This window comes from Tiliqua scincoides, chromosome 5, assembly GCF_035046505.1.
Source record: "Tiliqua scincoides isolate rTilSci1 chromosome 5, rTilSci1.hap2, whole genome shotgun sequence".
Taxonomy (NCBI): domain Eukaryota; kingdom Metazoa; phylum Chordata; class Lepidosauria; order Squamata; family Scincidae; genus Tiliqua; species Tiliqua scincoides.
The window spans coordinates 83881405-83897735 of NC_089825.1; the positions used below are offsets into that span (position 1 = coordinate 83881405).

Sequence of the window (16331 nt, forward strand, 5' to 3'; positions counted from 1 at the left end):
TTCATGAGAGTCAGCAACTTTGGATTTGCCTTTCAGACTGTGTCTTGTAGCTTACGGGGAGAATTTTTGTCCCTCCCTGCAGCTTATAGCTTGGCTCACTTACTTGGAGATCTGCAAACAAGTTTCTACAGTTCACGTCTCTCTGTTTTGCAGAACAAGTGATCTGAACCACATGAGTCGACCTGTGGAGAGGTGGGGTGGTTGGATGGGATGGTCTTTGGATCCCTTCCAGCTCTGTGATAAGTAGGTTTCCAGTTCAGTCCCTGCTGTTGGTCACTGAAGATGGTTGCCATAACGTCAGTTTCACTGGCAGTCTAACATGGCTGCCACAGGACTCGGAGCACCTCATGGGGAGAAAGTGGTGGTGGTGTCCGTTTCTGTGGCAATGGAACATCTGTTCTTCTCCCGATATGTTGACCATTGCCAGAGCTGGGCCTGGCTGATACAACCCAGATCCTTGAAGAGCCGGAGCAGGTCATTGCGAAACTTGACACCTATGAATGCGTATAGGAAAGGGTTGAGGCAGCAACGGAAGCAGGCCAGACTGTAGGTGACATCATTGGCCACGTCCAGGCGCTTAATGGTATCACATTGGCCAGTGGTGGTGTTGAAAGCCGAGATTGTCTGGGCTAGCATGACGCTATTGTAGGGCAGCTGGAAGGTCACAAAGATGATCATGACTGCAAGGAGAACCTTGATGGCCCGGTTCTTCTCAAAGCTGCGGGCTTGCAGCAGGGTCCTGATGATGATCCAGTAACAGAAGGTCATCACCAGGAGAGGCGCCAAAAAGCCAAAGACCATCTGAGATAGTCTGATGCCCGTGTCAACAGCCAGCAAGTTTTCAGTCATGATGGTGCAGCGTGGCAGCTGGTGATCAGACAGGTACAGTTGCCAATGGATCAGTTCAGGGATTGAGAGGATGAAGGCCAGCACCCAAATGGAAAGGCAAGCGATCTTGCTCGCAACCTGTCTCTGGGAGCGCAGGCGGTGGGCTGATGGGGCCTGGACAATAGCAAAATACCTGTCAATGCTGATGGCAAGAAGCAGCAGCATGCCGCTGAAGAAACTCATGCGACTGATGCACTGGAAGGCTTTGCAAGCAAATGCTCCGAAGACCCAGTACGTGGCCACGCTGACAGCCTTGAAAGGAAGAGTCAGCAAGAAGAGGATGTCAGCTAGGGCAAGGTTGAGCAGGTAGATGTCTGTCATTGTCTTGAGCCTCTTGAAGTAGATGTAGGTCACCAAGAGCAGGCTGTTGCCTGCCAGTCCCACGAAGCACACAAGAGAATATATGGTAGGCAAGAAAATGGCACGGAACTTCCGGACCTCATCTTTTTTGCAAGGTTCCTCAAAGGCACCGTAATCTAGGGTGACATTGTAGTCAACAGTGCTGTCCTCATACGCATATATCTGATTCTCAGTCATGCTGAACTAGAGGGGAGATAAAAGGAAGACCTTTTACAATCTACACATCAGCTGGTAACATCTTTTTAGCCTTCTGTGGTCAAAACCAGAAAACAGGTAAGGATGGTGCATTCCTTAAGCATCATTATTTAGCAGTGACATGTAGTAAGGTCCAAGGCTGGGGAGACCCTGCTCATGGAGTTTGGTGACCTGGAAGTATGTGTAATTGCTAGGAGGCAGCACTAAGTCTCTATATAGGGAGAGACGAGTACTGAGGCAGATGAGAGTTCAGCCTCCCCAGTGATCATGCAACTATTTAGTTTCTGGGTGAATCACAGGGAATCGCACTGTGCATGCATTCCACCCAGTTTCTGAGTGGTTGCACAATCACTGAGGTGGCTCAGCTCTCGTCTGCCACAGCACTAGTCTAGTTGCCACTGTGATCACAAAACTGCTTAGAAAATGGGTGGAGCATGCACAACTACAGGGGAAGCTTGGAATAGGATAGGGGAAGCTCTGCCTCCCCTGACTGCATGTCCCTGTTATTTGCAGCCTACCTACTCTACAAATATATATTGGCTTTGTAACAATTATGGTGACAGCAACTGTTGCCCTGCACATGCCCGATCTTGTCTGATCTCGAAAGCTAAGCAGGGTCAGGCCTGGTTAGTACTTGGATGGGAGACCGCCTGGGAATACTGGGTGCTGTAGGCTTATACCATAGTCTTTCGAGACTGAAGGTTGCCAACCATTGTAACAATTATGGCTTCCCCAAAAGAGCCTGTAAGAGAGAATTCCTATAAGAACATTCTAGTTTGATGAGGGTGCTATTAGAGATAGCCAGCCTCCTTCATAGAACTGGAGTTCCCAGAACTCCCTGGGCCAATGATTCAATGATTGTTAAATCAATCCTAGCCGACACCTATACCATCAGCTTCCATGTTCACTGAAGGACACTCAGAACAAGAGGACTGTGATTTGTATTCAGAGCTAGTATGGCTTCTGTTTGAAGGACATATTCAGTAAGTGACAGTATAGGTATATTTACAGATAATGTTCAATATATCTTTTCATCTGGAACATGTCGCTTGTGAATGTTGTTAAATCAGAGAAGAAATCATAAAAGAGTTGTGTCTGTATTTCATATTCATTCTATCCAGTAAATGGTTGGCAACCTTCAGTCTCGAAAGGCTATGGTATAAGCCTACAGCACCCGGTATTCCCAGGTGGTCTCCCATCCAAGTACTAACCAGGCCTGACCCTGCTTAGCTTCCAAGATCAGGCATGTGCAGGGTAATGGCTTCATAGATGAATAATGGAGAGGAAAGGGGAGCTTATTTCAGTGTCTCCTATAGAAGTGACTTGGTCATCGTGATCAGGCTGCCAGTCCCATGAAGCACACAAGAGAATATAGGGTAGGCAAGAAAATGGCACAGAACTTCCAGACCTCATCTTTACTGGGATGTTCCCCAAAGGCACCGTAATCTAAGGTGGTGTTGTAGTCAGTGGTACTGTCGTACATGTGTATATGATTCTCAGCCATGCTGAACTAGAGGGGAGATAAAAGGCAGATCTGTTACAATCTACACGTCAACTGGTAACATCATCTTAGCATTCTGTGGTCAAAACCAGGAAATTATATCTTCAGATAAGGATGGTATCATTATTTAGGGCCTACCTACACTACTGAGAGCACAGTCATAACCAGGTCTATTCAGAAGTAAGTCCTATTTTGGGGCTTACTCTCAGGAAAGAGTGGTTAGGATTGCAGCCAAAGATATACAGTATTGGCTTTGTAACAGTTTAACTACTTTGGCTTCCCCAAAAGAGAGAATTCCTGTAAGAAAATTATAAGAAAATTCTGGTGAGGGTGCTATTAGAGATAGTCAAACTCCTTCATAGAACTCTCTGGAGTTCCAAGAATTCCCTGGACAAATGATTCAATTATTGTTAAATCAGCCCTAGCCTACACCTATTCTATCAGCTTCCATTTGCACTGAAGGATACTGTCGAGCACGGTTCTCATTATTGACAAATGTTTTCTGTTAAATAAATGTGATTTATGTGAAAAGCACAGGGAAATTACAGGAAGGCCACAGATGGTTGACAAATATCATGTGACTCCCTCCCAGTAAAGAATGAGTGCATGATGGGTGATGATATCAATGTAAGCGCCCCATGTGGAAGTACCCCAAATGCAGAAATGATCAGAAGACATTTTTGTCCATGACTCACAAGAGAGGTGACTCATGAAGGTCATATGCAATCAGACCATTTCTGTTTGAGGATGTCACCATAAACAGAAAGTGAAACCATATAATGCTGCAGAGATTTTCTTCCAAGGATTACACTGTGGGGCCCTGCAGTGAAAATCTCTGATGTTTTCTGAAAGTTTAGCTATTATTTCAGCTCTTTGTGGCCTTTGTAAGCACCACAGAGGCTTTGGTGATGTCATGGCATCCCAAAAGTGCTGCTAAGTAATTAAAAGAGAGTACTCATGTTTGCCTAGTGTGGTGGTGTTTATTGTTGGAGCATCTATTCTCCAAATGACCAGTAAAAAAAATACCTGACTTTGAGGTTCTCACTGGACTATGAAAGCCCACCTGATTTTCAGACATACAGCAGATCAGCTATGGTTTAGAACTGTTTGTCTACTTTTATGTCGTCTTAAGCTCTTGGCAAAAAGCTTCTTAAATTCTCTCCCACTACCATAATACTACAAACTTGGAGACAGACCAGCAGCTGTAACTAGGGTTTGACAGTTCACCCCAAAGGATCCTCAGCACAAATGATGGTTAGCAGTCTTGCAGATTCACTTCAAACCACAGTTTCTGATTTTGGTTTGCCAGCCAGTGGCAAGTCATGGTTTCATCAGACACCACCTGAGAACAGTCAGGCATTCTTAACTGTGGTTTGGTATGATGTCTGATTTGAACCACACTCTTAAACTTATAGTTAAGGGATCCTTTTACTAGTGAGTTGCATTTCAAATATTGTTGGCAATTCCTTAGTTAAGGCAGAGAACTAGGCTAAAACCTTTTCCCAGTCACAAGTGGTGGCAGCATGTGATCTATCAGGCTTCAGAATCTCTTTTGCCATCACAAAAGGAAGCTGACGAAAGGAAGTGTGACATTTCATGTTGAGGAACTCCAGACAATCCAGTCACAGGACAGGGCTGCAGATTGGTGGGGATTCCTGACCTTTCCCAAGTGGAATCGGAAGATCCTACAGAGACTGAGTTTGACACTAGGTTTGTTTGAGCAGGCGGTGTCAGTGAGGGGGGGGAGAAAGAAAGGGGACTGTTGGGGTCTATTAGGGGAGTGAAGCCACAATCCTATCCACATTTACCTGGGAATAACCCCCATTGACTATAATGGGGCTTACTTCTGAGTAGACATGCATAGGATTGGGCTCTGAGCCAGTAGTTGCAGCGTTATTGCAAAAACAGTGGGGAGAGGCAAAGGAAGGGGGCAGCAACATCAGCAGTGATTGTTGGAGGGAGAATGGACAGGTGCAAAGAGAGGGAAGGAGGAAGCCCCAGCTGTGCTGGGTGGGGTGGGAGAAAGGCAAGCGAAGACAAAGAACAAACATGATTTGGAGGCTACTGACCATATACATGTTTTTGCATGTGAAAAACATTTTTTAGGCTTATAAGGTTTGGTTTATGTTGAAAACTTTGTGGTGGGCTCAGAGAGCTAGGGTGCAGACCACATCCTGTGTGTGTACCTGAAGAAACAACGCCTAAAGAGAAAGGAAGATGTGACAGCCCACCATGAATCCCTCCGCCCTTTCCCTTTTTATGTGTGGGCGTGTACATGCACACATGAGAGAGAGAGAGAGAGAGAGAGAGAGAGAGAAGCAGGAAGTACATGGGTCCAAGATACCCAAGACCAATCATAGTCCCAACCCCTAACTGCATGCCCTTCTTCTCTAGACAGAGTTGAATAATGTACTCTGTCATTGCTTGGCAACTGCAGGTCAGTTTCCTCCAGTTCAGACAGTTGTGAGTTACTCAAAGGCAACCTCCTTCCGAGCTAACACCTAGTCTGAATGCTATTAGCTAGGCTGCTGAGTGGGACTGGGCATAGGAAAAATATTTTGAAGTGCAATCCTAACTTGCGCTGGAACAGGTAGGACAGTGGGCCTACACTGTATCTCAACTGTTACCCTGCACATGCCCAATCTTGTCTGATCTTGGAAGCTAAGCAGGGTCAGGCCTGGTTAGTACTTGGATGGGAGACCAGCTGGGAATACCGGGTGCTGTAGGCTTATACCATAGTCTTTCAAGACTGAAGGTTGCCAACCAGTGCAAGTTTGGGGCTGTCTGTGGCTCAGCCAGGGGCAAAGGGAAACATTTCCCCTTACCCCAGGCAGAGCTGCAGTGGCCCCAATGGGTCTACTCAGATCTGTGCCACCTCAGGAGATGGCACAGAGCCGAGCAGAATGGAGCAGCCTGAAGCCGCTCTGTGCTGCCCAGGGAAAGGGGCTAAGATCCGGCATAACTGCTGGGTCCTGGCCCCGCCTCCCACTCCCTGCCCACAGGAATGCACATCACTTGCTCTCCCCCTGCCCCAAAATGCCTCCCTCCTGCCTCCTCCCTGCCATCCCCCCAGACCCCTGCATCAGCTGAGCTCGGGGGATGCATACTCACCTGCTGCTGCCACCATGGAGGCTGAATCTGGCCTCTGTGGGCCAGCGCGCCACTATGCGCTGTGCAGCTTACTCACATGGAGGAACAAATGAGCTTTATGGCAGGTTTGCAACCCTCCTGGGCCGGCGCAAGGGACTTGCGCTGGCCCAGGGTGCAGTTAGGATTGCACCCTTGGTCAGTCCTAACATGGCTGCAGGGGCTTCTGGTCTGTCTCTCAGCACAATTTAAAGCCCAATCCTAACCAACTTTCAAGTGTTGACACAGGGATGACAATGGGTCACATGCTGCATTCTGTGGTGGGGGGTAGTTACAGAGGTCTCCTCAAGATAACAATTTTTCCATTACCTTGAGGCTACATTGCAGCTGCATTCGTGCTGGAAAATTGGTTAGGATTGGGATGTACATGGCTTGGGATCAGTCACCTCAAGGGCTGCCCGCTCCACATGAACCTGCTTGGGCATTTTAAGAACAAGATCCGGGTTCCCTGAAAATGGTTGGCAACCTTCAGTCTCGAAAGACTATGGTATAAGCCTACAGCACCTGGTATTCCCAGGCGGTCTCCCATCCAAGTACTAACCAGCCCTGACCCTGCTTAGCTTCTGAGATCAGATGAGATCAGGCATGAATCCAATCAGGAAGACACAGCTGTCCCTCTGAAGTCCCCCACCCTTGCAGGAAAGCTAGGATGGCATCAACTTTTCTTTCTTTTGACACTAGATGAGACCTTTTTATTTGGTTAGGTTTTTTAGACCTATCAGTTTTAATACTGGAATGTTATCTCCTGCTTTTTTTTGTTACTTATACCACCATTTGATTCCAAGTTTGTTGTATTCTCAATTTTATTTAAGCCACTCTGGGAGCCTGAATGTTGGACAGCATGGTCCTGACTAGTCTGAATAAATGAATAGGTAGGACAGTGAGCAGAGAACTTGTGAAAGTTTTGTGAGCATCATACCTGGAAAAGTAGAGGAAGGTTCAAAATGACGGCCACCTTCAGCTGCTTAACTAAAGGAGAAAAATTGACAGTTTCAGGTGCTCTTATCAGACAGTGAAAAGAAGTCAAGCTGCACGCAGTTCTGTCATCTGGGGATGGCTGAAACACTGTTTTTCAGCAAAGCTTGTCATACAGCATTTGCTACCTGGATTGACTCAGAAAATGCCCCTTGGGTACTGAAAGGAAGGTTGTGACATGCAACACAGATAGCTGATACAGTACTCATTGGAAAAGCATGGCTCTGATGGGGGATTTGTACTTGTGTAGCTGAGGAAGTTTGTTTCTAAGATCCTGGCCAGCAACTAAATTGACCGAAGTGCCATTTTGACTAGGTATTAGAGGGTACAAGGCTCTCTCTTGCACCCATTAGAGGGTACAAGGCTCTACCACCCCAGCCAAAATACACTACTGTCACCTCTCATGGCCATAGCCACTGCTCCTTCCACGCACCCTCTTAAGCTTCTAGTTTAGCACCTGATGGCAATTTCCCCCGAAGGGACCAGCACTGGGCCAGAGGTTGGCAGCTGCTGCTGTCTACTTTAACATATATGGTCTGCAAACCTGTTTAGAGGATTGAGGGCCCAATCCTACCCAATTTTCCAGTGCTGGTGCAGCCGTGCCAATGGGGTATGTACTGCCTCCTGAGGTGGGGAGGCAGTCATAGGGCCCTCCTCAAGGTATGGGAACATTTGTTCCCTTACCTCAGGGTTGCATCGAGGCTACACTGGTGCTGGAAAGTTGGATCGGATCGTTCCCTAATACATCCATGACAATGTTTTCAATTGTGCCTCAAGCATTCTTTTCAAGTCAGCTTCTCCCCTCTCTGAGCCACCTTAACACCAACTGCCCTGTGAAGGAGAAGGAATAGAGAAAGGGGGAACCGAAAAAGACAATAGATGTTTCTGTGATTTCATTGTTGCTTTTAATTTTTTTTGGGTAGTCTCCCTGTGTACCTCCCAAGTGGAAAGCGCAGGATGTAAACATTTTAAAATTAATGAATCTTGTCTAAAGCATCTTGCTCTGTCTTTTTAGACATCTTCATTTTTGCTTTCTTGCAACTATTTTACACTTTATTTTGAGAGGTACTACTGACTTATAATTAAAGCCAAGAGTGAGTAAAAATATTTATTTGCTGCACTTACATGCTATCCTTTTTCCCCAAGGAGAGTTGGTCTCATGTCCAAGTAGTGACCAGATAAGGGCCAAATTAATGTGGCAATGGAGATGCATGAAATTGAATGCAGTGATCTCTGTTCTCTTGAAATGTTTGCAAATAGCAGCCATGGGGAAGGGGGACAAAATCTAGGTTAGGACCACAACATGGGAGAGGAGAGGTTTAACCCTTTCAATGCAATATCCCACTGTAAATCATCTACCCTGTTCTTTTCCTGGTTAAGAAAAATGCGTTTGCATGTGCACATGTATTTTTTTTCTTTCTTATAGGACACATAGCAGCAGCTGGGGGTAGGAGGAGACATTTCATTGGGAAAAGAGTGCAGAGGGAAAGGATTAAACCCCTTCCTCCTGTGCCTTGGTCCTGATCTGGATTCCTCTTCAGCTGTTGTTTGCTGTTTGCAAAAGTTTAAAGAGAAAACCACTGCATTTGCACATCTCCATGTTGCATCTAGCTTGGCCCCCAGACATGCTTAGTTTCAGAGGCAGAATTAAGCCATTTCTGCCCAACATTGCATATATGCAACAGGGACCAAATGTGTACACCTGTGGGCTGGGCAAAAATGGGTTTTAAACCAGGCATGTTTAAAACATTAGGCAATGAGGCACTTGTGTCTTGTGCTTTTTGCAGTTGCTCTAAAGCATTTTCCCTTTTTGAAGTGAGCATGTCAGCTCAAACAACAGCACCAGACATATTTTTACAATACCATGCACACACTGTTTTTCTTTAAAGCATGCTTGCTACTTACTAATCCTTCTTTGTTCTAGAAGCCCCCATTCCTGCCCAACACATCTTTTTCAAACCAAAGGCAGGACAGATGGATTGAAATGTGCTCAGATGCACCATTCTGCCTTCACAAAGAGAGATGATTGTATGCATGTCCATGTTCTGTATACTGCGGACAGTATATGAACAATTCATACAAGTGGTATGAATACCACTGTACAAGGACAAGTGGCAGCTGCTCTAACAGACTCTGGCACAGCTGCTTTTGAAAAGGCAGTTAACTAAATAATGAAATACTGTACCCATTTTCCTCTTTCAGGCATTACCTTTCAGGGGTTCTCACTAATCCATGCAGCAAGCCAGTGTTATTGTTTCTAAAAGAATGTAGACCCAAAAGCAGACAGGTAGAATCCCAGAGCCTGGGCCGTCACCCTGTTATTCCAACAGCAAAGCCAAGGGGAAAGCTGCGCACCAGGACAGACTGTTTCTAGAGGTGGGTTCGAATTCTCAGCAGCTACAGGCAAAGCATTCCCCACCGAATTTCTGTCATGCAGCAGGCACAGCAATTTTGCCAGAGAAAAGAACCACATAGTAAGCCAAAGCTGACCTTTAGGTATGGAGAGGGGAAGGTTTGCTTAGTGGGCAGCAAGTCAATTTTTTTTTCCAAGTATCAGGTTTTGTTTTGTACTTGTGTGTGTGGGACGGGACGGGACAGGGACTGATTTACAGTCCCACTAGCCTTAGAGGAACTCTCCATAGTCCCATCACAAAGTTTTTGTGAGATTTAAATGGAAATTGCTTGCAAAGGTCATTGTCACACTAAAGAGATGTCATCTCATTCAAGACTGAATCTGAGGCAGGGCTTAGCTGATCCAGAGCCTCTTCACAAAGGGTCAGCCTTGCAACTTCTCAAGTGTGAATAACTCAGGAGGTAATGCAATGGAACATGTGTGCAGATTGCCCACACTGTGGACAACATTTTTATTAAAGCGTAAGTACTGCACCAAAAGCTGTCTTGCAGTTTAGAACATGGGAGGACCCCCTCACTTCTGCAATGGGAGCCAAGGCAGGACAGCTGAACAGTTCATCTATGTAGAAAGGGAGAGATGCTGGGGCTCAAACTGGATCCTCTATCCTAGAAGCCGTACTCCCATTCCAAGACATGGGTGTGGGTGGAGGACTGTTATTCAGTGGCATCAATGAGAATCTTTTTTCCCCTTCTCATATAGTCTTGCGGGTAAAATCCAGTTTGGGATCTAGATGAAGTCCCTTCTCCTGTTGCAGTTCTGATCTGCATGAGGTTCAATTCATATGCTATTTCATGGTATAAAAAAAAAAAAGCAAACAAGCGTTGCTCTTCCAAAGTACATGCTTAATGTGACATTCATCCTTGATCATTCTGCACATGTCCAGAAACACTCTTGCTGTGATTACTTCCCAGCACATTGAAAACAAGTTTAGGCACTGAACTTTGACTCCAGTTAATTCCCATAGGAGCAATTAAGAAAGTGAGAAAAGAAAATACTACTCACCTCTGTCCATGGTCTTTCACTAGCCGGCTACGGAAACCAGAAAGGAAATGTGTGAGCTAACTGGTTGGTGAAGGAGAGCTTATAATGATCCCCTGAAGACCAATGTATAGGAACTTCCCCTTTATGCAGCACACAAGAGCCACATGCATAAACTTTCATCGTCTGCACTGAGCACATGACGCAATGTGCTGCTCAGAGGCTGAGATTTAGCTTCTGCTTCTTCAGCGACCAGGCAAACGGTGAGGCCAAACCACTGGAGCGTAGCCTTGTAGAGAAGCCCAGATAGTATCAGGTGTTTCATGCTGTACCCACCAGTGTATCATGGTGGGAATCACCTCCCACATAAACAGTTGCAAGTCATGCTGTTGCAGCAATGGGTCACGGCCAGCATTGGAAGGACGAATTCTCCTGAAGATCTTTGTTCTCTAAGGACAGTAGGAGATAGTTGCCTGCTGCAAGCATGTCAAATGTGACCTACAACCCACTTGCCAGGATAGGGAAGGGGCTGAATATGGTGTTGTCTGGTCTAGTGAGATAGTGGGGAAGGAATTACTCTGAGGTATTAAAGTGTTCACATTGCTTTGAGCTCTGCACTGCCTGCCTGTGTGCTTGCCTCTATTACCCCTCTAGTGCCTGCTCAACTTGTACATTTCTCAACAGACAAGTTAATTCAAACACACCATAAGCCCCCAAAGTTCTCTCCTCCACAGATGCTGTCAAGGTAGCTTGAAGTGGCTTCCCCCTGCTTGGAAACAATATTGTAATGCCACTTCCAGTTCTGCTTTTGGAACCAAGGGCCAAACAATATGTTTTCCAGAACATCTGTGATGGTATCTGCTGGCATTTTTTTTTTTAAAAAAGCAGCAGTGGGAGGAGGTGAGACAAACTGGATTGGGGTAGAGGCATGTGAGGGAGGAGGATTAACTGTACAATATGGACATGACACAATACAAGCTTCCCTGGTAGGGTTAAGCAGCTTCATGGAAAGTGTGGTTTTGAGAGGGCATTTGCCCGACGCCTTACCTCACATTCCTTCCCAGGTATTTTTGAATAATACCATCATGTTATATATCGTTTGATGTGTAATTTCATGAGGAATGCAATGAAACAAACCATGCCGACATATCTCTATTCTATCAAAAGTTATAGCCAAAAAACCAGCAGGCAGGGCAGCGGTGCATTACTACGTCCACCACTTAGGATGTAGCCCCGTCCACTGCATGGGAGGTGGTCCAGCATAAGGGTGATTGTGCTGGCCTCCTGCAAACCCTAGTGACACCACTGAAGGCATCACTGCCAGTTCCTCCAATATTAGAAGCATGTCAGCAGTTCCTGAGTGGATGACATCATCTGACAGAGGCACTGCCTTTCTCTGCTCCAAGTCACCATTTCCAGGGCATATGACTTCATCGGAGTCTCTCCAGTCACGTGCAGCTCCTTCGGCTCGGCAATGCAATAAGCAACTCTGTAGGAAGTTTCAAGCCACAGCTTTTGTGAGGAGGCAAATCCAAGGTTTGGTAAGTTTCAGCCTTAGCTAATCGAACTTTCTTCTCACAAAAAAGATCCACCTTCTCCATTGTATTTTCAGGATAGAGAGATGCAAGGTGCCCCTTCAGCTATCTTGGCTTCCTGCTTCCATTGGCAAGTAGTTTGCCACACAAGAAGCACTGTTGTTTTGGCGATGAAAGTAAAACAAAGGATAAATAAGCTTGGTCGTATTTTCTTGGTGAGCATCACTCGGTGTGAGAGTCCAGTGTGTCACTCCCATGACGGACCTCCTTCCATGCAGTGGGCGGGGCAAGGCAGTGGACATGGTGATGCACCATTTCGCCCACCCCACTGGATTTTGGGCTATAACTTTTGATAGACTCACGGTATTTCAACACGGTTTGTTTCATTACATTCTGCATGAAATTACACATCAAACGATATATAACAGGATGGTATTATTCAAAAGTACCAAAATTTTAAAAATTTTGGCCAGTGGTGGAACCCCCCCCATGTGCAACACCCAGTGAGGCCCACACCCCCTAGTGACGCCACTGCCCACACTTCTTTGGAGTGAAACAACGCATAATAACAATATTGGAGTGAAACCATAACATGATTTGACGTTTGAAAGAATTTTTTTTTTTTTTCCACAAAGACAATTTTCAAAGGAAGGAACAGGAAGGAAACTGACAAAAAAAATCTTTTTTTTTTTTTTTGTGCCTGGTTTATGGACCCCTTGAAGACCATCCATGGACCCTCTGATGCTTCATTGGTTAAGAAGCTCACTTCTAAACTATCTCCCTCCTTTCACTGTATTGTCTTTTACCTCCTTTTCTTCCCTTTTGGGTTTCGAGTTTTCCTCCTTTCATTTTTCAACACATATAAGCAGTGGTGTCACTAGGGTTCACGTCACCCGGTGCGGGATGCCAGCACGTCGCCCCCCCCATGCAGTGGGTGGGGCAACACCCCAGGTGGTGGGCGTGGCGATGTACCATCGCCCCGCCCCCACTGGTTTTTTTTGGCTAAACCTTTTGATAGAACAAAGATAGAACACATTCTGCATGAAATTGTGCATTGATTGGTATTTAACATGATGGTATTATTCTTCCAAATTGTGATTTTTGTGATTTTGGTCACTAGTGGTGTCACACCCCCCTCCCCAGGGTGTCAACTTACTAACACCTTATTGCAGCATTTCTCAAACTTTTAGCGCTGGGACCCACTTTTTAGAATGACAATCTGTCCAAGACCCACCAGAAGTGATGTCATGGTGGAAGTGACATCATCAGGTAAATTAAAACAAATAAGTATAAATAATTAAAGCAAAACAAATAATTAAATAAGCAGAAGCCAGCCCTGTTCCACCAAGTGAATCTACTCTGTAGCCTCCCTGCAATAACACCCCCCTTCCAAAATCAGTAAGGTTTTCAGTCCTACCCAGTGCCCAGTTCAATTTAAGAACTTCTGTTTAAACCAGATCACTGTCAGGATCCACCTGGCTTTGCAAGTCTCAAAAAGATTCACCTTATCAGCTGAAGCCTCTGTTTTGATCCTTTTTAGTGGGGGGGGGGGGGGCACTTGTTTAGCTCCAGGTGCATAGGATCAGGACCATTCTGGTAGCCTTGCACTCTCCTTCACCTGATCTTCCACACCAGCCAAGGAATGTTTACTTACTCGTGAGCAAACACAACCATGAGGCTTAGTTTCACTTTCCATAGGGCTCAATACATTCATCTGTTTGGAGGGAGGGACTTCCTTCTCAGGTGTTTTTTGGGGCTGCATTCATTGGATTGGGACCATTCTGGTGCCATTAGATTCCTCTCAGTCTGCCCTTTCTGATGGACTAAGGCACGTTTACCTCCTCATGAGTAAACGCACGATACGGCTCACTTTCACTTTCCATAGGGATCCATGCATTTTTGTTCTCTGTTTTTTTGGCCATAACTTTTGATAGAAAGGAGATATTTCACTCTGGTTTTTTGCATTGCATTCTGCTCAGAATTCCACATCCAACGGTATATAATATGATGGGGTTACTCCTAACCACTGTGATTTTAGTGTTTCACCCCCCGTGCGTGTCACCTCCCTGTGCTCGTCACCCACTGCGGCCCGCACCCCCTGCACCCTCCTAGTGATGCCACTGCATATAAGGGAGAACCTGGAGAATCAGCCTCCAGGCTTTTTAGAACAGCAGTTCTAACTTTCATGCTTTTTAGAACACCAATCTTAACTGACACTTCAGAACATATAAGGTTTGTTTGCCACGAACAAACCATTTATGGCTTTATCTGTTTGGGAGGGAAAACTAGCCCTGCCCCCTCACAGGCACAGAGGTTGTTAAGAGTCCTTGTAGTGGATAGTAAGTTCCCCCATAACAGATGAATAATAGCAAGTTACTCTAGACCCAGCCTGCTCCTGTTCTTCTCTACTTCCAAACTCCTTGCCTGCAGTGAGCCATTGACGCACTCTCAAGCCTTGGTATCTTTGTTTCTTTGTGCCTCACATCCCATTTCTTGTCTCTCTTTTGCTTGCTCCAGAGTTCACTTCTCCTAAAATACCACTTGACGTCCTGGGTAAACCACTTAATAACCATAACATTCTCCACTCAGCTTGATCTCTACCCCTCCTTTTCTTCCCTCCTCCTTCCTCCACAGAGACCAAGTGCATCCTTGCTTCCTCCCTCTTCCCTTTCTCCTCCCCTCCACTTTTTAGGATAGTTCTTTAGGTTAAACAACACACACACACAGACTTGTATATCTGCTTCTCAATTTGTCATTATCGTTTTGCCTCTTGCATTGCATTGTTTTTGATTCCCCTTCCTGTTATTGTGAAACTTAATGAACTGTGTATTGTGATTCAAACCCTTTGGACTCTCCCCCCCTCCCCAATACAAATTCTCCCTAAGTGAACCACAACTATAACACATCTGTACGTGTGATGGGGTACACACAGAGCCGGTGCTATAACTAGGCCAACTAGGCAGCTGCCTATGGCGTAGACCTCAGGGGAGTGCAGAACTGACCTTCAAGGGGTATAGTTTTATACAGATTAATTTATTTAATAATTTGAAAATTGAAGTTGGCAATTTTGGGAGTGGGTGCAAGTAGTTAGCCTTGCCTAGGGTGCAAAACACCCTGGCACTGGCTCTGGGTACACATGTAGGCCAATCCCTACATGTTCCTAAGCAGGTGTGATAACAAGGTACAGAATACGTCACTTGAGTTTGGGGGGAAAAAATCAAATCAGCTGTTTTCATTGCTTTAAATAAATGTATCTCTATACACAGAATGAGAGCTAAATGATCAGGTTTCCTAGTCTGACATCTGGAATTTCTAAGAGCTTCTACTTCTTCCTTCTTGTTTTGTCTCATATTTTTGCTTTGTTTTAATACAGATTTCATTTTGTTGTGCTAGTTGAGATTTTCAAGTTGTTTTCGCATCTAAAGATAAGTATCGCCTTTCTGGATATGAACAATGGACCACAAAATACAACCTTTTTTTTTTCTGGGGCAGTGCTTTAAACAGAACTGAAGACTTCATCTTGTGTGCCGGGTGCCACAAATGGCAGGCCTGTGGTGTGCTTGTGTCACATCAGGAAAGTCTGGACTAAATCTGACATATTCATCAAGTGGGGTTCCTGAAGCAGGTGTGCAAAGTCCACATGCTAAACTTGGCAGTGAAGAAGAAATGCTCATGTCTTCATTGTTCTCCACCCCTCAGGTCGGTACTTTCATCCAGGACCCATGAGATGAGGATGCCTGGGAGGGGGGGTATATCTTACCTAGATCCGGGGTCAAAATGGGGGTCTTGGAGGTTTTTTTTTATTTCTGATCCTCTTTTATTTCTGTTTTGTATTGTGGAGGGAGGATAAGAGCATAAGGCTTTAAATGCAGAAAATTAACAGAGCACTCCACACCACCCCTCTCTCATCTTCCATACCATTTCTGACCTTACAGGCTACAGCTCATGGCATAAAACTGTAGTGGGCAAGAACAGAATGAGTAGAGGAGAAGGGAAGGGGCCCCAAAGAAACTTTGAATTCCCTGATTAAATTCCTAACAGAGGGCCTGCTTTCATCCCCAAAGCAAATCCCAGAGGAATAATGAAGCTCTTCTGTTTTGCAAAGCACTTGCTGGTCTGTGTTGGAGGTGAGGAAGGGGGAGGCGTGGGGTGGGGTGGAAAATCGGGGATAGGCCTTTACTGCCGAGATCCACCACCTTTGCATCCCTCTACTAAATTCATTTTGAATTTATTGAATAAATTCAATATGAATTTATTTGCAAAAATTACATACTGCTGAGACTTCACAAACCCCACATAACGGTATGATATTGTTGAAAGCAGCATCCTTGGGCGTGCA

The 16331-nt window shown here is 45.4% G+C and overlaps 1 protein-coding gene and 1 pseudogene across 1 annotated transcript; one reads left to right on the forward strand and one right to left on the reverse strand.

Moving 5' to 3' along the window:
* Positions 1-273: 273 nt before the first annotated feature.
* Positions 274-12266, reverse strand: CCR7 (C-C motif chemokine receptor 7). The gene is made up of 4 exons (XM_066629254.1): positions 12257-12266; positions 7011-7060; positions 2852-2953; positions 274-1431 (listed from the first exon to the last, which is right to left on the reverse strand). The coding sequence occupies exons 1-4, from the start codon at positions 12264-12266 to the stop codon at positions 346-348; spliced, it is 1248 nt and encodes a 415-aa protein (XP_066485351.1). The 3' UTR covers positions 274-345.
* LOC136655155 (5S ribosomal RNA) lies at positions 1999-2118 on the forward strand (annotated as a pseudogene).
* Positions 12267-16331: the final 4065 nt, after the last annotated feature.

Bases quoted from the DNA above. Each gene is read 5' to 3' on its own strand.
- CCR7 (XM_066629254.1), bottom strand. The intron at 2,954-7,010 runs GTATGATGCTCA...TCTCCCCTCTAG, and splicing joins ACCTTCCTCTACTTTTCCAG to TTCAGCATGGCTGAGAATCA. The intron at 1,432-2,851 runs GTCTGGAAGTTC...TCTCCCCTCTAG, and splicing joins AACATCCCAGTAAAGATGAG to TTCAGCATGACTGAGAATCA.